Raw genomic sequence first — 23,209 nt, forward strand, 5'->3', positions numbered from 1 at the left:
AAACCCATGCATAGATAGTTAATTTATGATAAAGGAGCCAAGAATATACAATAGGGAAAGGGTAGTTTCTTTAATAATATATATACATTATTATATATATATTATATATACATACACACACACACACACTCACAATGGAATACTACTCATCTGTAAAAAAAGAATGAAATCCTGCCATTTGCAACAACACTGATGGAGCTAGACAGAGTATTATGTTGAGTGAAATAAGTCAGAGAAAGACAAATACCAAATGACCTCACTTATATGTGGAATTTATGAAACAAATGAATAAAGGGGAAAAAAAGAGAGAGGCAAACCAAGAAACAGACTCTTAACTATAGAAAACAGACTGATGGTTACCAGAAGAAGATGGGTAGGAGGTCAGGTTAAATAGGCGATGGGGAGCATTGGGTGTTGTATCGAAGTGCTGGATCACTATATTGTAATACTTGAAACTAATATTACACTGTATGTTAACTAACTGGAATTTAAACAAAAACTTTAAAAAATTATTCAAAAATCAATCAATGTAACTCACCATATATGAACAGGCTAAAAAGCATTTGACAAAATATAACACCTATTCATGAGGAAAATTCTCGGAAAAATAAGAATAGAGGGATATTTCCTCAACTTGATAGAGTATCTACAAAAACTTATAGCTAGCATTATACTTAACAGTGAAAGACTGAACATTTCTCCCTAAGACCTGGGACAGGGCAAGGAAGCCCATTCTCACCACTCTTATTCAAAAATAGTGCTGGAAGTTCTAGGCATGCAATAAAGCAAGAAAAGGAAATAAAAGACATACAATTGGAAAGGAAGAAATAAAATTATCTTTATTTGCAGATGACAAGACTGCCTACACAGAAAATCCCAAATAAACTATATAAAAACTCCTAGGGGCGTCTGGGTGGCTCAGTCAGTTAAGTGTCCAACTTCGGCTCAAGTCATGATCTCGCAGTTCACGAGTGCAAGCCTCGCGTTGAGCTCTGTGCGGACAGCTCAGAGCCTGGAGTCTGCTTCGGGTTTTGTGTCTCCCTTTCTCTGCCCCTCTCCCACCCACACTCTGTCTCTGTCTCTGTCTCTCTCTCTCTCAAAAATAAACATTAAAAATTTTTTAAATAAAAAAATAAAAACTAGAGTAAGTCAGTTCAGCAAAGTTGCATTACAAACATGCAAAAATCAACTGTATTTCTATGTACTAGGAAAAAACATGTGGACCCCAAACCTAAAAAGACAATGCCATTTATAACTGTTCAAAGAAGAAAAACATAGATGTAAATCTAACAAAACCTGTATAGGACTTGTATAGGACAATTACAAAATGCTGATGAAAGTAATCAAAGAAGATCTAAATAAATGGAGAGACACATCACATTCAGGGATTGGAAGACTCAACAAAGTAAAGATGCCAATTCTCAAACTGATTTACAAATTTAACACAATTCCTAGATATAGATAAGATCACTGCAAAATATATAAGAAAGCCAAAAGAATTAGAATAACTAAAGCGATTCTGAAAAAAGAATAAATGAAAGTCAGTTTACCCAATTTCAAGACTTATTACATATCTACAGTAATCAAGACTGGGTGGAAAAAAGACTGTGTTACTGGTCGAGGGACAGACACAGAGATCAGTGGAACAGAAAAGTGCCCAGAAATAGTCCCACACAGATATGTCCAACTGATTGTTTTTTTCTCATTTAGATCTCATAAGTAGCACTTGAGGTGGATATCTAAGAGCTGAGTTTTTAAAATACTGAAATGAAATCATGTAACATAAAATTAACCATTATAAAGTGTACAATTTAGTGGCATTTAGTACATTCACACTGTTGTGCAAGTAACTGACACCACCAAATACAGGTGAGGATACGGAGAAACTAGATCATTCACACATTAGCAGGAATGTAAAATGGTAGCCACTCTAGAAAATAATTTTAAAACTAGTTAAAAAGTAAACACGCAACTACCATACGACCCAGCAATTGCACTCCTGGGCATTTATCCCCGAGGAAAAAAAAATATGTTCACACAAAAACTTGTACGTGAATGTTCACAGAAACTTTTGTGTGTTAACAGCCAAAAGCTGGAAACAACCCAGAAATCTTTCAATGGGTGAATGGTTAAACAAACTGTGGTACATCCATAGTATGGAATACTACTCAGCAATAAAACAAAACAAAACAAAACACCAAACCAAACAACAACAAAAAAGGTGCTAGTGATACATGCAACAAGCTGCTCGAAACTCCAGAGAATCATCCTGAGTGAAAAAGTCAATCTGAAATGGTTATATACCATATGATTCCAGGTATAAACAACATTCTTGAAATGACAAAATTACAGAAATGGAAAACAGATGAGTGGTTGTTGCCAAGGGTTAATGGGGAAGGGAGAGGCAGGAGGGAAATAGCTTTTAAAAGGGAGAATAGGGGGGCACCTGGGAGACTCAGTCGGTTAAACGTCTGACTCTTGATTTTGGTTCAGGTCATGATGTCACAGGTTTGTGAGTTGGAGCCCAGCATCAGGCTCTGTGCTGACAGTGTGAAGCCTGCTTAGGATTCTCTCTCTCTTTCTCTCTCTCTGCCCCTCCCCAGCTCTCTTTCTCTCTCTCTCGCAAAAAACAAATAAACTTAAAAAAAAATAGTAAAAAAATAAAAGGGCGATGGAGAAACCTGGTGGTGATGGATAAGCTCTGACAAGTTTATCACTATCTTGGTTGTGATATATAGTGTTATAATTTTACAAGATGCTACCTCTGGGTGAAATGCACATGAATCTACAATTAACTCAAAATAAAAAGTGAAAAATTTAAAAACTGAAGTGTTGACCAATGTACCAATTCTAAGTTAGATTAAATATAATGGTACATACCTTAAATAGTATACAGTGGTGAAGCAATGTTAAAAAAATAACAACAGAGAAACTACTGTGTGGAAAACACATTTCTAACTAAACTCAACTGAATCTGCCTAGACAGTAATGCAAAAATACAAAGCTAAGCATTTCACACAAATCATGAGAAAATCAGCCAGATATACTTCAATGTTAGTTATCTGATTTCTACAAGATTTGAAAATACACTAGCATTTCTTTTCTATCTGTTCTCAACCATAGATGTCAGAGCTAAATTTCAGTAAACTAGCTAATAAATTAGTCTAACTATTAGACTTTGGTTGGTAAACAAAGTCATTATGTTTTCTATTCAAAGACAATGTTCTTGCAGAAGTTGAAATGCCCACTAAGAAACAACTTTCTATATCATGACATAGCAAGAAAATTCTTTGATGTTGTTTGTAGCACACAGATATAAGCCTTGGTTTATGTAATAAGTATGTTCCTTAAAAGATATCCTTTCTAAAAGTAACATTTTGGCCAACTGAAATTGTATTTTAAATGTAGTAAGGGGGCGCCTGGGTGGCTCAGTCGGTTAAGTGTCCGACTTCAGCTCAGGTCATGATCTCGCAGTTTGTGAGTTTGAGCCCCACGTCGGGCTCTGTGCTGACGGCTCAGAGCCTGGAGCCTGCTTCAGATTCTGTGTCTCCCTCTCTCTCTGCCCCTCCCCCACTCACACTCTCTCTCACACAAATAAATAAAATTTAAAAAAATTAAAAAAAAATAAATGTAGTAAGGCCATTCTACTTACATAAATCAAATTAAAAATCTTACAAGGCAAATACTCATGCCTCCATTCTTTGTTCTTCATATTTTTTTTGTATAAAAATAGATCTTCAATGATAGGTTTTCTTAAACTATTTTCATTGAGATAGGTCATTTTATATATTTTTTTTTAATTTTTTTAACGTTTATTTATTTTTGAGACAGAGAGAGACAGAGCATGAACGGGGGAGGGGCAGAGAGAGGGAGACACAGAATCTGAAGCAGGTTCCAGGCTCTGAGCTGTCAGCACAGAGCCCGACGCGGGGCTCGAACTCACCGACCACGAGATCATGACCTGAGCCGAAGTCGGGCGCCTAACCGACTGAGCCACCCAGGTGCCCCATGTCATTATATATTTCTGAGATTCACAACTTATCTTCATAAAATGGTAATTTTACAGCATCATCTGAACTGCAGTCAAATAAAAGAGTTTTCCGGCTTTCCCTAAAAAGGAAACCAACCTAATAATAGGTTTTACTTATAAAGAACACTAAAATTATAATCCCAAATATCCTATTCTGTGGAGGAAGGAGGTCCTCCCTCCCCATGGTATCCTTCATTTATACAGTGGCACATACAGAGGAAGCCCAGTGATTTTTAAATTTCTTCTCAGACTGCCCAAAGTCTCAAAGTCCTTAATTAGCTAAGCCCTCCACTGACTAAACATCATGCACTAAGAGCATCCTGGATAGTGTGGATACCCATTTAACAACAGAATGGCTCCATAAAGATGGCATAATCTAGTAAAAGTCAAATTTAAAACTGCTTTCCTTTGGGGCATAACATATACAATCAAGTGGAATTATCCTTCTTAAACAAGCACTTCATAACAGCCCACAGGCATCCATCTGAGTCTGTAATTAAGCAACAAGTTTCTGTTTCTTTCAAGACCAATTTGAACTAGCTGAAAACAATGAGCCAAATTTCATCACTAATTATTGTATGGAGGAATCACTAAGGCCACATTTAAATAATTCTCTTTTTTAAAATAATTCATTTCCTCCAACATACATATTGCAAATGGTACCAATTTCAGGAATGAAAATGGGATTTCAAGCACATTATTTGAAAGCAATTTAAACCAACAAAAATAAGAATGTGGCAAGATCACTCAGATAACACCTAATTAGAACCCTCTTTTATTCTATTAAATAAGTAAACAAATACGTAAAATAAGCAAGTACATAATAAATACAATTTTAAAACTGAACCCTTTATAAACTGCAATCGATGAGGCTGTCACCCACTAATCCTACCATTTACAACAAATACTGTAGTAATGTAGTCTTTCACTTATAGTTAACCAGAGAGGCCTTCAAGATCTGGGTCTTATTTCTGTATAAATATCTCTTAAAACATGTTAAGTGAATATAATGAAGCTACAGTAGGATACAAAAACCTGTTTCAGGGGCGCCTGGGTGGTTCAGTCAGTTGAGCGTCCGACTTCAGCTCAGGTCATGATCTCACAGTTCATGGGTTCGAGTCCCGCGTTGGGCTCTGTGCTGACCGCTCCGAGCCTGTAGCCTACTTCTGATTCTGTGTCTCCCTCTCTCTCTGCCCCTCCCCCGTTTGCAGTCTGCCTCTCTCTCTCTCTCTCTCAAAAATAAGTAAACATTAAAAAAATTTATATTAAAAAAACTGTTTTAGAGCTAACATGTTTATTTTACAGATAACATCTGGAAGATACAGAAAAACAAAGATGGAAATAGAAATTATTTGTAATCCCTCTTCCATGAATACTGTGGTTTATTTCTTTCCAATCTGGGTTGACCAAGAATATCTTTACTTGCTTTTGTGTGAGTGTGTGTGTGTGTGTGTGTGTGTGTGGCTTATTTGGCACAGTAATTTTTAAAATATTTACATGAAGCTACCTAAGGACAAAAAGTAAGGCATCTGACAGACTCTGAATTCTAATTTAGGGAGAGAAAAAAGAGAAAAGTAAAAGCTAAATTATTAGCAGTGAGTTCCCGGAAAGTCACTTCTTCCATTTAGAAGAGTTCCATTAGAAGAGTTTTAGTATTCAGTAGAAAGTACAGAGTTCCCATATACCCATTTCCCCCATTATTATTATTTTTTTAATATATGAAATTTATTGTCAGATTGGTTTCCATACAACACCCAGTGCTCAACCCAAAAGATGCCCTCTTCAATACCCATCACCTCCCCTTCCCTCCCTCCCACCCCCCATCAACCCTCAGTTTGTTCTCAGTTTTTAAGAGTCTCTTATGCTTTGGCTCTCTCCCTCCCACTCTAACCTCTTTTTTTTTTCTTCCCCTCCCCCATGGGTTCCTGTTAAGTTTCTCAGGATCCACCGAAGAGTGAAAACATATGGTATCTGTCTTTCTCTGTATGGCTTATTTCACTTAGCATCACACTCTCCAGTTCCATCCACGTTGCTACAAAGGGCCATATTTCGTTCTTTCTCATTGCCACATAGTACTCCATTGTGTATATAAACCACAATTTCTTTATCCATTCATCAGTTGATGGACATTTAGGCTCTTTCCACAATTTGGCTATTGTTGAGAGTGCTGCTATAAACACTGGAGTACAAGTGCCTCTATGCATCATCCCCCACCTATTATTAACATCTTTTAGTGTGGTATCTTTATTACAATTGATGAGACAATACTGATAGTTAAATAAAACCCATAGTTTATATTAGGGTTCACTCTTTGTGCTGTATAGTACTACAGGTTTTAACAAATGCATAATGTCATGTATCCATCTTACAGTGTTATGTAGAGCAGTTTCACTGTCCTCCTGTGTGCTCCACCTACTCTATCTTCTCACTCTGAACCCCTGGTAACAGCTGAACTTTCTGCTGTGTACAATTCTCTTTTAATGCTTATTTAGTTATTTTGGGGGGGGGGGAAGGGGAAGAAAAAGAGGGAGAGAGGGAGTATCCCAAAAAAGCTCTGTGCTGTCAGTACAGAGTCCAACACAGGGCTGGATCCCACGAACCATGAAATCATGCATGACCTGAGCCGAAATCAAGAGTTGGACGCTTAACCAACTGAGCCATCCAGGGGCCCCTCTACCATCTACAGTTTTGCTTTTTGTCACATAGTTGGAATTATACAGTGTGTAGCCTTTTCAGACTGGCTTCTTTCGTGCATTTAAGGCTCCTCCATGTCTTCAGGGACTTGCAAGTTTACTTTCTGTATCACTGAATAATATTCCATTGTACAGATATACTACAGTTTATCTGTTCATTTACTGAAGGTCATCTTGGTTGCATCCAAGTTCTGGCAATTATGCATAAAGGTGCTAATAAACATTTGTGTGCAGGTTTTTGTTTGAACATAAGTTTTCAATTCATTTAGGTAAAATACCTAGGAGCATGATTTCTGGATCATATGCTAAGACTATATTTAGTGTTTTAAGGAAGCTGCCAAAGTGGCTATATTGTATTCCCACCAGCAATGAGAGTTCCCTCTGTTCCACATTCTTGCCAACATTTGGTGCTGTCAGTGTTTTGGATTTTAGCCATTTTCATAGGTGTATGGTGGTATCTCGTTGTTGTAATTTGCTATTCCCTAATGACATCATGTTGAACATTTTTTCATATGCTTATCTGCCATCTGCTTATCTTCTCAGATGAAGTGTCTGTTAGATCTTTTGCTTACTTTTTAATTGTTGAGTTTTAAGAGTCCTTTGAATATTTTAGGTAACAGTTGTTCATCAAATATGTGTTGTGCAAATATTTTTTTTTCAGTCTGTGTCTTGTCTTTTCATTTTCTTGACAGTATCTTTGGCAGGGCAAAGCAGAAGTGTTTAATTTCAATGAAATCCATCTTATCAGTTTTTTCTTTCATAGATGGCGTTTTTATTTTTGGTATTATTTTTAATTTTTTTTTTTTTTTTTTTTTTGAGAGAGAGCATGCGCACACAGGGGAGGGGCAGAGACAGAGGGTGACAGAATCTGCAGCAGGCTCTTAGCTGACAGCAGAGTCCTATGTGGGGCTCCAACTCACGAATGGTGAGATCATGACCTGAGCCAAAGTTGGCTGTTCAACCAACTGAGCCACCCAGGTGCCCCCATATATGGTGTTTTAGTGTTGCATCGAAAAACTCACTGCCAAACCCAGTAACATCTAGATTTTTTCTACATTATAAAACTTCTAGAAGTTTTATAGTTCTGTATTTTACGTTTAGGACTATGATCTGTTTTGAATTATTTCTGGGAAAAAGACAGTGTTTATATTCGTGTGTGTGTGTTTGCATGTAGGATATCCAATTGCTCTAGCACGTTTTGTTGAAAAACTCTTTTGTCCGCTGAATTATTTTTGTTCCTCTATCAAAAATCAGTTGATTATATTTGTGTGCATCAATTTTTGAACTCTCTATTCTATTCCATTGGTGTATTTATTCTTTCACCAATACCACACTGTCTTGATTACATCCAACATACAATATATGTACAACAGAAAATCAAATATAAATGGAGAAGAAGTTTTTGTTTCTTTTTCCCTTCTCAAACTATTTTAATCAAACATTTTGGTGCAAAAAATACTTTTTTAATGTCAACAAATGTGTTCAACCATAGCAGAAACAGAAAGCTTAAGAAAGAATGTGGGGATGGTAGTTTCCATAGTCTGTTCTTTAGATAAATGGTTTAAGAAGACTGAAAATCCCAAAAAAACCTACCCAAATCACAAATCTATGAATTAAAGAAACATTTTCCCAAAAAAAAAAAAAAAATAATAAAGCATTTCCCAATGTTTCTGAAGCCTCTAAAAAAAACCTCCATTTATCAATATAAGCTAATCTGCTTACATAAGAATGGAACTATACTTTTCATTTTATGTATATTTCTCTCACATACTTATAACTCAGAAAACAGTTCCATAAATGTAACCACAGAAATTCAATAATACTAGCAATCATGACACTTATGAAACTATACAGAAGAAAATGGCTAGGGGCACCTGGGTGGCTCACTCGGTTAAACATTCGACTTCAGCTCAGATCACGATCTCTTGGTTCCTGAGTTAGAGCCCTGCACTGGGCTCTCTGCTGTAAAGCCTGCTTTGGATCCTGTCTCTGCCCTCCCTCTCTCTGCCATCCCTCCACCCCCTCTCTCAAAAATAAAAATAAACATTAAAAAAAAGAAGAAAATGGCTAATTGCTCTCTCTTACACCCCAGGCCCTGGGTTCTAGTCAAGGCTTTAAGCACCTTGGCTCTATGAATTCACTACACGAAGTTGTCATAAGGCTCAAAGGGATAATGTAAATATAAATATCTTGTAAACTATATAAGCCTGTAGATACGTGGTTGATACAGATCAAGGCACTTTCATGTCTCATAGTGTCTCTCTTGGCCTGGAATCCCTTTACCTGATTCTCAACATAAATTGCTTATGTTTTAAAGTCCAGCTCAGAAGTCAAATCGTCTGTGAAGCCTTTCCCATTTCATCTATATATCCAGGCAGAACTAATTCTTCTTTATACCATAATATTATGCTTTCATAGGTCTTTTGTTCTTATCAATTCATTCAAGAATATATAAGCATTTAAGATATACCAGACATTGTACTATGCACTGGAGGAAAAATATCTCAAATTTGTAAAGCTTCCAGTTTTTTTCATATATGTCATCTCATTTAATACTTTTAATTTTTTTTTTAACGTTTATTTATTTTTGAGACAGAGAGAGACAGAGCATGAACAGGGGAGGGGCAGAGAGAGAGGGAGACACAGAATCCGAAACAGGCTCCAGGCTCTGAGCGGTCAGCACAGAGCCCGACGCGGGGCTTGAACTCACGGACCGCGAGATTATGACCTGAGCCGAAGTCGGCCGCTTAACCGACTAAGCCACCCAGGCGCCCCTCATTTAATACTTTAAAAATGTAACATTTCACAAGATAGCACAATTATGTTTATTATTTCTCCAACCAGAATGAATTCCCAAGGAGTAGAGACTGAGTCTGATTCATCTTTGGTTCCCTAGAGTCTAGTATAGGACCTTGCACACAGGAGACACTCATTAAATGCTTGATAAATGAATAACAGAAACTTGTTAGATTAATAAAGTATCAATCAGTTAACAGTTAATCCATATAAATTCCACGGTGGGGGGTGAGCAGGCCAAGGATGTGTCACATTATGCAAACATGCATTTGGGGAGAGAAAATTCCTCACTACAGCAGAGCATCTCCAACTCAAATTTTACTGTTTAACAAAGCAATGTACCAACTGAAGATGAATTTTTATTTTTAATATTTATTTTTGTGAGAGAGAGAGAGCGAGTGAGCATGCACAAGCAGGGGAGGGGCAGAGAGAGGGAGACACAGAACCTGAAGCAGGCTCCAGGCTCTGAGCTGTCAGTAGAGTCTGACACGGGACTCAAACTCACGAACTGTGAGTCTGACCTGAGCCAAAGTCAGATGCTCAACTGACTGAGCCACCCAGGCACCCCTGGATTTGATTTCAATACAGCTCCAAGTAAAGAAAAATGAGTTCTCTATAAAAGCTCCTAACTAGGTCATTTTGCTTTGTAAAATTGTATATTACCACATGAATATAAAAATAAGAAAAGTATTATTCAGGGGTTCTATTAATTTGCTTTGTCACCTATTTCAACATGGCAGACAACTGCACCACCTGAGACAAATGGAGCTTTGGCATGTAATTTAAAAATATCCCACAAATAAAATGATAGATACATAGTGAAATAATCCAATGCTAGCAGTCCTCATACATTAAAAATTCAACTCACTATTATACAAAATACCCCTAATATAGGTAAGGGATATATCTCAAGATCTTTGCATATTCCCATATTTATGGCTACTATTATTCCATAAGCCTCCCATTTTTCTACTTATGAGCACCACTTTTGTAGCGTCACTTCACTAGCATTACCTTTATAAAGGCATTTTCTCCTTGGAGTGATGTTTCACAAAGAAACAAAAGTATATGCATGTACATGTATAAATCATTTCATAGTAGTTACCAAGTAAATAACAATAAGCAGAAATATGAACACAGAAGTGAGACTGAAGTGTAAATGTAGGTTATACATACTTGTTAGCCAAGTGACTTCCTCAACACCTGCTCATTAGCTCCTAACATTCAAGTTTGTATCTCAACAAAACTATACATCATGAACCTTTAGGTTTCATATATAGTTGAGAAAGCTAATGTCAAATCCTGAATGCCAGGAGTCTATTATACTATCCCATTCACAGATGTTATAATCGGACCATTATTTAATTGGAGTCTTATGCTTTTTATTAAACAATAAATGTACATACGATTACACCAAAAACTTTTGAGATAAAGCCACTCCTTGTGAAGGTCACTAAATTATGGTGATCGTATATCCCATACTTTTCAAATATGATCACGGTCCATTAATACAATTAGGATTTAATTTCACAAAGATTATCCTAGCATCACAAGCATTTCAAATTATATTTAAAACCTGAAAACTATCAGTGCATATAAAAGGTTTTCTCTTTTAGTATTTGCTTTTCTTACTCCTAAAACCCTCATTATGTTCTTTTTTTCTTTTCATTTGAGAGACAGCGCGTGCAAGTGGAGGAGAGGGGCAGAAGGAGAAAGACAGAGACTCTCAAGCAGGCTCCACGCTCAGCACAGATTGAGTACTGTGGGGCTCAATCCCGTGACCCTGGGATCATGACCTGAGCCATAACCAAGGGTTGGATGCTCAAGTGACTGAGCCAGGTGCTTTAACTCTCATTATTTTCTGCTTTGTATAGAAAAGCCTCACAGTTTGCAAAGCCTTTTTACGTGAGTTATCTTAGCAACTCTGTGATACAGATACCGTAAGAATCAGTTTAGAAGCAGTGCGATATTGTAGAAGCAACACAATCAGAATACCTGGGTTTGAATCTCAGCTTTTACTACTAGCTGTGGGACCTCAGAGAAATCTGCTGAAAATCACGAAACAAACAAAAAGTGAAACTGTTTTCATTGTTTTTAAAATGCTTATGGAAAATATTTTCATCACCACAACTTTGGATCACCTGAATGACAAGACTGGTGAGTTTAAAAGATTCAAAATTCAATAGTCTAAACATAGGCTAAGAAAGGTCATAAGAAAAATTGTTAGCAGAGAAATGTAAGCCTCTGAGAATATAATAATTCTTTACTCATTCATGGATATATTTACACCTAAGTATACAAATACGTATGCCACCTCAGTAACAATCATGTCAATGGAATGAAAACAAAACAACAAATTCTCAATACTATAACTGATCCTGTTTATTTAAGTGTAACTTGCTTTAAACAAGTCCTATATTTGAAAAGTTATGTGAAACAAATTCTTTAGATTTTTTAAGGTATTTTATAATGCCTTAACTCTTAAGCTATTCTTCCTGAAAATTACATAACATAAAGGGACAGCTACAATCCCATTACAAAAAACTAAAAACCCAAAAAGCAAACAAACAAACAAACAAACAAAACAGATACAGAGACCAGGTCACTTGCTTTTCAGAGAAGTGAAAAGCAACTGATCTTTCAACTGTTAATAGCATTATGCATGCTGGCCCCCTAATACAAGAAAAATAAAATTTTAAAGAAGAAAGTCACAGGGAAAGCAATATGATGTGGGACAAATATGGAAATAGTTTGGGAAATGTGGGTTTAGTATATTATTAAATAGTTATGAAACCCTGGCCTATGTCCTTTCTGAATCTTGTTTCTTATCTGTAAATAAGAGAGATGTTGCCAAAGACTGTTAATATATACCATATAAGAATTTGATTTTTAATAATTCATCACATTAATAATAGCCCCTTTAGTTCTCAAAGTCAGATTTTATATGTATATGTAGCATCTGGACCAGTATCTTATACACAGTATGTATTCAATAAATATTTGGGGAGTAAGTAAATGAATGAAACACGTTTCCTATATTGGGAAACAGGTGTCCTACATATACATGTATATGAAACCAAAATTAATACCTTCTGTTTACATCCATTTATTTATATAAGAAATAAATATTAAGTGTCTATGATATAACAAACTAGGGGCACAACACTGCCAAGAACTAGACTAACCAAGTCCTTACTCTTATGAAGCTTACATTCAAGGAGAGTCATATCATCATCATCATCATCATCATCATCATCATCATCATCATCACAATACCAAAAACCAAACAGATCATTACATGTTTTCATAAATGCTATGAAAGAAACAACAACAAAAGTTCTTGGTTCAGTTGGTTAAGTGTCTGACTCTTGATTGTGGCCCAGGTCATGATCTCATGGCTCGTGAGTTCAAGTTCCATGTCAGGCTCTGTGCTGACAGCTCAGAGCCTGGAACCTGCTTCAGATTCTGTGGCTCCCTCTCTCTCTGCCCCTCCTCTGCTCATGCTCTGTTTCTCTCTCTCGCAAAAGTAAATAAACATTAAAAAATATACATAAAATAAATATGGAGAGAGATAGGTCATAAAGGTAAAACTCCTTTAAGGGAAAAAAAGAACTTTAAAATACAAAACTAATTCAGATATTTTTTCAAAAAGGAAAATATAAGAGAGCAATGAAAGAGAACAGATTAAAGGAAGAGAAATTAATCTAAATAGCAAGTAAAGAACTCACAGGAATGCATCTACATTATAGCCCAGGGAAAAACAAATAGCTATAAACTTGACACTAACGCAAAATCAGCATTTTATTCTGACTGATACACTGAAACAGACTCAGATTTCAGAGACAAGTAAGAAATGAAAGCTACCTTATCCACAGGAAGAGAAATTATTATCTTTCATGAGATAAACTGTTACAAGCTAACAACACTTATGTTTAGACAAAAAGTGTTAATGGGAACTGATAAAATTACAAAGTTAGGATTTTTTAAAGTTTGCATTCATTTATAAAAATCCTTCTCAAGGGAAAATACATATTTTTGAAATAAGCTGCAGAAATTTACATTAACATACAAATGTTATGAAGAATCAAATAAAAATCTACATATGTTTTTAGCCATAAAAAGTCCAATGCTACTGCACAAAATCAAACTAGTTACCTGAGTTACTGGGTATTAAATGCCTTTATTCATGAAAGATCAACATAAAAATTACCCTACCAGTAAATCTGGCCTATTAATTACAAATGGTACTGATGAACTATATAATCTATAACCACTATAGGTTTCTATAATCACTTAAAATTTTTTTAATGTTTATTTTTGAAAGAGAGAGAGAGAGAGAGAGAGAGAGAGAAAGAGAGAGAAAATATGAGTGGGGGGAGGGGCAGAAAGAGAGGGGGACAGATGATCCCAAGCTGGCTCTGTGCTGACAGCAGCAAGCCCGATGCAGGGCTCAAACTCAGGAACTGCGAGATCATGACCTGAGCTGAAGTTGGAAGCTCAACAGACTGAGCCACCCAGATGCCCCTATAATCACTTTTAGGTTAATTTAACTACTACTTCTTTATGCTTCTTTTGCTTGGCCATTTAACTTGTTTTCTCCAATGAAAATGTATTCCTCATATTAAAAAAAAAAAATCTATTACCTGAAAAATTTTGCCTATCTTGCCATAAATTAAAAAAAAAAATCAAAATTTCAGTGTTACTGAGTGCACTGGGAAATGTTTACATATATACTACTAATAGCTCTCTAAACCAGAAAACCTTCAGAGGAAAATTTGACAGTAATATGCCAAAAGCTTTACAAATGAATATATTCCAGTTCTAGGAATTTATCATAAGGAAGTAATTATGGATATTTGTAAAGACTTCAATATGTGCAATAATAAAAACTGGAAATAATCCAAAAGGCCAACTTTAAGGAAATGGTTAAATTTTGGTTTATCTGTATTACAAAATATATGCAAAAACAATAAAAAAATGATCAAATAACATGCAAAAAGGCTCACAATATACTGATGAGTAAAAAATGGTTAGAGAATCTGTACTAACGAGTGATTTGAATGGTTTTTTTTGTGTTATTCATAGTTTCTACATCAAGGACTTTATTACAAAGAGCACTTATAGCTTTTGTATGGAAAAAAAGATCTTGTTCTGAAAAGATCTTGCCAATTGTGACTCAAACCACTTAGCCAATGAAATAGAGAGGACATTGAAAAAACAGAGTTTTCTGTATTATTTGTACATGTATCATCCATGATTTTACGTTATTACCTAACAAATATTCGTAATTTACACACAAAAGATTGATTTTTCCAAAATGTATTTGGAAGCTCTGTGATCCAACATTGAGAGCAATGACTGAGCTCTTGTTTTCAGTCTCAACAACTTCCCTGATTCATCAGAAGCTCATATTCCATTTAATTCATCCTGCCTCAGTTTCTCTCTATATAGAATGAACACACACAAACTTTTTCACAAGAATATTGAAAGGAATATATATATAAAGTACAGCATATATAAAACTGAGAAAAACGGAAAACACATTTTGATTTTCAGTCTTCTCATCACTTTTATAACCATAAACAAATTAGTTATGTGCCCCTGAACTGTTGTATTTTTTCTGTAAAATGGACAATACAAAACTCCTGAAAGGCTTTCTTTGATTATTAACACAAATGCAAAACCGCAAATTTTCATATAAAATTTATAATAAACAGTGTGTCTTGAAAGTATGAAACAAAGGATATTAATTTATGTAATTACTCTGGTATACTCTTTAGCAACAAACATATCATTCCTAAAGTAATTCAACTATTGCATTTCTAACTTAAACATCTTTTTGAGACAATACAGAAACATTGATGCAATCTAACCTTTATTTTGTATAAGATACTTAAGTATTAAGTATCTTATCCCTTAAATTTACTCTATAACTAAAGAATATGTTAACATCGCTTTGGATGTAATGCAAAGTTCTTTATTCTGGTGGTTTTTATCAAATACAAAAAGAATAACCAAAGCTACAAGTAACTATACACTAAACATACTCTAGGAAAGACTGCCCTCTTGTGCCAATCAATAATATTCAACAGACTAAGAAGGAACACTAATAACTATATCCAACACTAGAAGAACTCAGGCTTCTAAAAAGGTCTTGATTTTTCTAAGTTCTGATTTCAACAGCTTATATTTAGTGGTGATCTTCAAAGAAATATAAATTAAATAGTACATTAAGCTCATATAGACGTGACTAGTTTATGATATTCGGCAGCAAATATCAACATAATTTGTAATGTTTAACTATCATAGATACTAGCTGCTCAAGTGCTTTGAGGCTGACCTCACAGAGATAAGTAACTTTCTGATCCTTAAGTTCTACAACAAAATACAGAGAAAATATTAAAGAAACCAGTAGCTTGCAGAGAAAGATGAAAAAGGGATAGAATGTGGTGACTTGCGTTAAAATACATATAAAGTTCATTCAAGTTTCTAGGCATTTTCTTCTGAATTCTTAGATAATATGATATTCTCTTTTTGATGGATTTTTAAAGATTTGGTGTGTGGCCTATTACTCTTTATTTATTTTTAATTTTTTTTCATGTTTATTTTTGAGAGAGACCGAGCGTGAGCAGGAGAAGGTCAGAGAGAGAGGGAGACACAGATCTGAAGCAGGCTCCAGGTTCTGATCTGTCAGCACAGAGCCTGATGTGGGGCTCGAACTCATGAACCGAGAGATCATGACCTGAGCCGAAGTCAGACACTTAACCAACTGAGCCAACCAGGCACCCTGGCCTATTAGTCTTTATAAAGCTTCTTGGCATAAATAAGTGGTAACAGACCACTCAAACGTAAGTCATTTTTGGCATCATTATTATTACTAATAATGTATAGTACTGTACAAATGTATTAGAGGAATAGACTTGCTAAAGAAAAGAAACATTAAGGTGACAAAAGATGTATTACAAATAACAAGTGATGTAAATGCAGATTTTTGATATTCAATAGCATAATATCTTTTTTCCTAATTATAGCTGGAACAGTTACAATTCCATTTCTACCAAAGAGGGTTGTTAGGAGAATGAAATGAATTAGCACTGATAAAGCGCTTGCTATAAAAAACACTACAAAATGTTTATTATGTCAATAAAGGAATTAGTAAGTATGGGAAACTACATGATATGTATGTGTACAATAATACCTACTTTCGAAGGTGGTCATGTTCTTTCAAAAACAGTTCAGTTCTTCTGTTGTTCACTCCAGACCCACTTTTATATGACCTAGAACAAAACAGAGAAATGGCATTTATGATAAATAGATAAATATTATTGCCTCTTTAATTTAGGGATGTTTATTATTTTCACCAAAATCATCCAACATTCTTTTTTTTTAACATTTATTTATTTTTGAGAGACAGAGAGAGATAGAGCACAAGCAGGGGAGGAGCAGAGAGAGAGGGAGACACAGAATCTGAAGCAGGTTCCAGGCCCCGAGCTGTCAGCACAGAGCCTGACGTGGGGCTCAAACCCACGGACTGTGAGATCGTGACCTGAGCCAAAGTTGGATGCTCAACTGACTGAGCCACCCAGGCACCCCAAAATCATCCAATGTTCTTAAACAAAAATCTTATTTTCCTTTGTCTATTATTATTATTGTCTATTATGGTATCTTTATTGTCTCCAAGTGGAAGTAAAAGTTTAAAACTGATCACTGCACAGCACATGGGGTGGGAAGCTACTGCCATGCAATGTTTTCCTTCACAGTGGTACATGCAGTCTATCAACTGGAGCCTATGGAGCTAAAATGCAACTGAAGATCTGCCCATTTTGGCATACTTAAGGATTTCTATCTTGGTCTTAAGTGCATTAAAATTTATAAGAAAATGCTTTTTATCATTACTATCAACACTTTCATGTTTTTGGTCTTTACTCACAATAAAGTATTAAGAACAAAATAAAAAATTCAAGTAACTGCACATATACTGCAGTAAGACAAGAGGGCCATACTGATAAAACTGAACTACTGGCTAAGGGGAAGTGTTAATTTGCAAAGTATAGTGGAAAAGAAAACCTCAGAAAAAGCAGCATGAAATAACCTAGAGCACACTGGAGTTGGAAGACAGATAATTTAGATTTAAATCATCTCCCATCACTTATTAGCCAGTCAACCTTAGATAAGTCTCTAAATACCTAGTTTTACAAAATGGGACTAATGATTTCTAACTATACCAAAAGAATGAAGTCAAAAAAGCGGTAATATATGGAATAGTGCACAACTACAAAAAACTTTTAAATGTCAGTTATTACTGGGACACCTGGGTGGCTCAGTGGGGTAAGCGTCTGACCCTTGGTTTTGGTTTAGGTCATGATCTCGTGTTTCGTGAGTTTGAGCCCCACATGGGGCTCTACGTGGACAGTGTGAAGCCTGCTTGGGATCTCTTTCTCCCTCTCTCTGTGCCCCTCCCCTGTTCACTCTCTCTTGAAATAAATAAACTAAAAAAAATTTTAAAAATTTAATGTCAGTTATTGCTACTGTATCTCATCTCACTAATCATATTCTGCTTTGTATTATATTGAGTATGTGTCTTACTCCCTCTAGCTCCTATATTATAAAATCCTAGAGGGCTAAGTTGGTCTTTTCATTTCTACCATCTTCTGTGACTTATCTAGTGTCTTACTCATGGCTGGTAATCAGGAAATAGTTTAATGAATGGATGAACACGTTTCTTTTATGATTATCTTTCAGAAAGCAAGTTATTACAGTGGGCTATATTCTAACAATTCCCACCAATTGTGGGGAAACAAAATGCCTAAACATTAAAGGCTGTCCCCTACACCGGGGGCACTAAAATGCATATGTAAATAGTCTGTACAGATATTAAACAAAAGACTTATATGTTCCTGAGAACTAAAAATATTACGAAATTCCTAACTATGGCAAAAATGTTTAGATTTTTTACTCCCATGTGTTTTACAAAGTACACAAGACTAAGCATTTAAAAAAGATAAAACGGGGGCGCCTGGGTGGCTCAGTCGGTTGAGCGTCTGACTTCAGCTCAGGTCATGATCTCGTGGTTCGTGAGTTCGAGCCCCGCGTCGGGCTCTGGGCTGATGGCTCAGAGCCTGGAGCCTGCATCCGATTCTGTGTCTCCCTCTCTCTCTGCCCCTCCCCCATTCATGCTCTGTCTCTGTCTCAAAAATAAATAAACATTAAAAAAAAAAAATTTAAAAAAAAAAAGAGATAAAACAGAGACAAACAATAAAAATTAATTTTCCAAGATAATTCTGGGGGACAGAAACATAACTATTAGAGTTATGTTTAATCCTCAATTAGATAATCCTCAATTAGAGTTCTGAGCAAAAAATTTTGAATCCAGTGAATATGAAATTACTTCTGATGCTGAACTGTCTTACTGGTGTAATAAAATAAAGGAGCTCTAGGAAAACATTTTTCAGAATATACATGATACATATCAGTTTATCATATGGTAATGCATATCTTAGACATGTTTATGAAATACATTTTACTTATGAAAAGTGTCATAAATTTCTCACAAGTGAGACAATGATAGGCATCAATAGATAGTCCAAAAGTGGAAAGTCTTCAGTTTTAATTGGATGCCCAATGGATTTACCTTGTCAGAGGCGAAAAATACTTTAAATGTGTATATGAAATGCTAGAATATATTATTGAAGGTGAGGTAAAGGGATGGAAGAACAAATATTTAAAATTATGGATTGAGATCAGCATAAAAACATGGGAGTCCTTAAATAATTTGACATAAGGCTATGAAGTTTGAATAAAACATAGAAAACACAGATATTTCAGATTCTAGAGAAATAAAGGTTACTTTATATATATATTATGTAAAATATATATAAAGTTACAGATGTGTCTTTGCGTGTGTGTGTATATGTGTGTGCGCACGCGCACACACATAATTGTTAGGGCAAAAGAGAGGGTAGAGAGGTAGGTGGTAATCAGAATGGGAAACATGGACAGCTTCAGCTATTGGAAATTCTTAAGGTGAGTGTTAAGAGATCAGAGAAAAATTTAGGAAGATACCATCTAAGCTGGACTCCAAATTAAAAGAGTAAAGTCAAGATTGGCAGGAGCCAATGATAAAACTAGGGGAAACGAGAGATAAGTCCAGCAAAGTGGATTAGATCCATATTATAGCAGCAATGTTTAAAGAACAGTGAAATGGGAATTAGAAACCTTGAACTCTAAATCATGGTTCTGCTACTCAGTTTGCTGTTAATCACAGATATGCTCTAAACCTAAATGTGAATAAACATCCTACAGAATAATATAAAAGGTAACTTACTCAATATCCTTTCGTACTGATCCCATGAGATTCTCCCTTTCCCGTATTGCCATGAAGTTTGCTTTGGTTTTATGGAATTCATGTGTATAATCCTGCAATAAATCAACATCCAGTCTCAACACAAGCTAATTATATATTTTCATTTTATTGAGCCCATTATGTATTGTCATTGTATTAAAAATTTCTGTCAAGAAGATTGCTATTTAAGAATCAAACAGTCAGGACCCCTGGTTGGCTCGGTTGGTTAAACATCCAACTTTGAATCAGGTCATGATCTCATGGTTCATGAGTTTGAACCCCGCATCAGGCTTTCTGCTGTCAGCACAGAGCTCGTTTTGGATCCTCTGTCTCCCTCTCTCTCTCTCTGCCCCTCCCCAGCTTGTATGTGCGCTCTCTCTCTCTCTCAAAAATAAACATTAATAAATAAATAAACCTCTGAAAAAAAAAAAGAAAGAATCAAACATTCAAGAAGTAAAAATAACATTATAATCCTTTTCCTGAAGAGTGACCAACTTCTTTCAAATGAAAACAATTCAGTGGTAGGGTAATAGTGGCACTAGATCACTATCCTTGTATCTTCTAGTACCTTATGAGATAGAATTATGAAGAAGAAAATAATTTTAAGATAAAATGATTCCAAATAGCCTAGAATAAAATCTGAGGGACTCTTTAGTGTACACCGAATGGGCCTTATTTTCAAATTTCATCTTTTTGGAACTCCCACAGAAATTTGATTCCTAAACCAGTCAAAGGAAGAACAGAACCAAAAGAATTGTAATGAATAATCTTTAATATTTTCCTTTTTCTTTTTCTACTACCATACTTTTAAGTTATTAAGGAATATTCATTACTTTTTAAAATTCAGAGATGTATATAAAGAAAATGAAAATCATAAACCAATCTCCCAGAAAGCCCCTACTGCCCTTTAAAAACAAAAATATATATGAACATGGGAGAATACTAAAAGAGCAGCAAAAGTAATAAAAATAAAAACCATCCTGCTCTACAGCTCATAACTATTATCACTTTCTTGTATTTTCTTTCAGGAACTACAAGCTTTGTATATACAAGCTTACCTATTATTTCTTTCACTTATGCTAAAGAAATCATACCACAATTGATTCTTGAACAACACAGATTTGAAATGCAAAGGTCCGCTTACATGTCAATTTTTTATAGTACAGTTCTGTAAATGTATTTTATCATTTTTTAAATAACATTTTCTTTTTTCTAAATTACTTTATTGTAAAAATACAGTGAATAATATGTGTAACATGCAACGTATGTGTTAATCAATTGTTTATGTTAGGCTTCAAGTCAATACTAGGCTATTAGTACTTAAGTTTTTACAGAGTCAAAAATTATACACAAATTTTTGACTGCACAGGAGTGGAGAGGTGGGGTGCTGGCACCTCTAGTCCCCACACTGTTCAAGGGTCAGCTGTATTCTGCTATATACCTTCTTTTCAGTAGTTCATAAAACATCAAGTAACCTTTCCATATTAACAAATAGAAATCTACATTCTTTTTAATAGGTATATAGAATTCTATCTTATGACTATCATTTAGTAAATTCCCTACTGGCAAACATTTTAGTTGTTTTTTTGCTGGTTTAAAAAATGTTGTTTGAAAAATAAACATTCTTAGATACATATTTTATTGAAATTTCTTTCTCTTTTTTAAGTGTATTTAAAGAGTAAATGCCTAAAAGAATAACTGAATCAAAGAATCTTACATTTAAATTTTGATAGCGCTAAACTACCTTCTAGAATGACCACTACTTTATGTTCCCAGCAACAGTGATGGGGACTCATTTTTCTATATTATTGTAATGTGCTACATATGTTTCAATATTTGCTAATCTGACAGGTGAAAAATCATACCTCATATTGATGCGTATATTTTCCTTTCAGCATGTGGTTTAACGTCTTTTTTATGGTTTTGGACATTTTCTGTAAACAGCCAGTTAGTATCCTTTGCCCATTTTCCTATTAGGTTATCTTTTTTTTTTTTTTTTTAAGTTTATTTATTTAAAGAGAGAGAGAGAGAATGAATGAGAATGCATGGGAGGGACAGAGAGAATGAATGAGAATGCATGGGAGGGACAGAGACAGCCCTCTGTTAGCAGGCTCCGCACTAACAGAGATTTGAACTCACAACTATGAGATCATGACCTGAGCTGCAATCAAGAGTTGGAAGCTTAACTGATTGAGCCACCAGGCGCCCCTAGGTTATCTCTTTATTTCTATTATTTCTCTGTACATTAAGTAAATTAGACATTTGTTATAGTTTCCATTATTAGGTCTTGTTTAGAAAGTTCTTTATTACCCAAAATGTATAATTTTCCATGCTTTACTCTGAACATTTAGAATTTCTTTTTCTACATATAAATCTTTGATCCATTTGGAATTTATTCTGGATGTGAGGACTGAGATAGAAATTCAAGTTTGTTTTCTCCCCCCAAATAATTAGCCAATTATTACAGGTCTATTTATTTTATGATCCCTCTTTTTCCCACTGATTTAAAATACCACCTTTATCAGAAACTAAATTTCCATGCGAACTCTATTCAGTTCTATTGGTATATTTTTTCCTCCAGAATCAAACTATCTTAATTATTCTAGCTTCTTAACAGGTTTTAATATCTGGTAGAACTAGTCATTCTTTACTACTTATCTCCATTTTCACATTTTTTTTTCTTGGTTATACTTGTATCTCTGTGAATCCAAATGAACTTTGGTGTCATTTTGCTAATTAAAAAAAAAAAGAAGAAAAAAAAGAAACAAAAAGCCCCTTTTCATTGGGAAGGCACTCAATTTATAGGCTGATTTAGAGAGAAATATTCTTTCCAAAGGCAAAATAATTTTTTCTCTTATTTAAATTAAATCCTTTTGGGGGGCACCTGGGTGGCTCAGTCGTTTAGGCATCTGACTTCCGCCTTCCGCTCAGGTCATGATCTCACAGCTCATGGGTTCAAGCTGTGCTGACAGCTCAGAGCCTGGAGCCTGCTTCGGATTCTGTGTCTCCCTCTCTCTCTGCCCCTCCCCTGCTCATGCTCTGCCTCTCTCTCTCCCTCAAAAATAAATAAAGATTAAAAAAATTTTTTAATTAAATTTTTTTTTATGTTCCTCAGTAAAGTTTTATACATGCAAGTCTTAGTCATTCTTATTACATTTTTACACAAGGATTGTATAGTTTCTTCTATTATATTTTCTAACAGGTTATTGTTTATATGTAGGAAAACTACTTGCTTTGATATGTTAATTTGTAATCCACCATCCTACTTAATTTGTTTCTAATTTTCTCACTGCTACATAATGCAAATTTTGCCTCTTCCTTTCCATTATTTAGATCTTGTTTATTTAT

The 23,209-nt window shown here is 35.1% G+C and overlaps 1 protein-coding gene across 3 annotated transcripts in view; it reads right to left on the bottom strand.

Moving 5' to 3' along the window:
- Nucleotides 1-23,209, bottom strand: part of GOSR1 (golgi SNAP receptor complex member 1) — a 46,758-nt gene that overhangs the window by 14,963 nt on the left and 8,586 nt on the right. For all 3 annotated transcript variants that reach the window (XM_053212739.1, XM_015065105.3, XM_015065104.3), the window contains exons 5-6: nucleotides 19,844-19,935; nucleotides 16,722-16,796 (exon numbers count right to left, since the gene is read on the bottom strand). In XM_053212739.1, coding sequence (XP_053068714.1) covers nucleotides 16,722-16,796; nucleotides 19,844-19,935 — 167 coding nt within the window. The remainder of the gene's footprint in view (nucleotides 1-16,721; nucleotides 16,797-19,843; nucleotides 19,936-23,209) is intronic.

Source organism: Acinonyx jubatus, chromosome E1 (genome assembly GCF_027475565.1).
Source record: "Acinonyx jubatus isolate Ajub_Pintada_27869175 chromosome E1, VMU_Ajub_asm_v1.0, whole genome shotgun sequence".
In the NCBI taxonomy this organism is placed as follows: Eukaryota; Metazoa; Chordata; class Mammalia; order Carnivora; family Felidae; genus Acinonyx; species Acinonyx jubatus.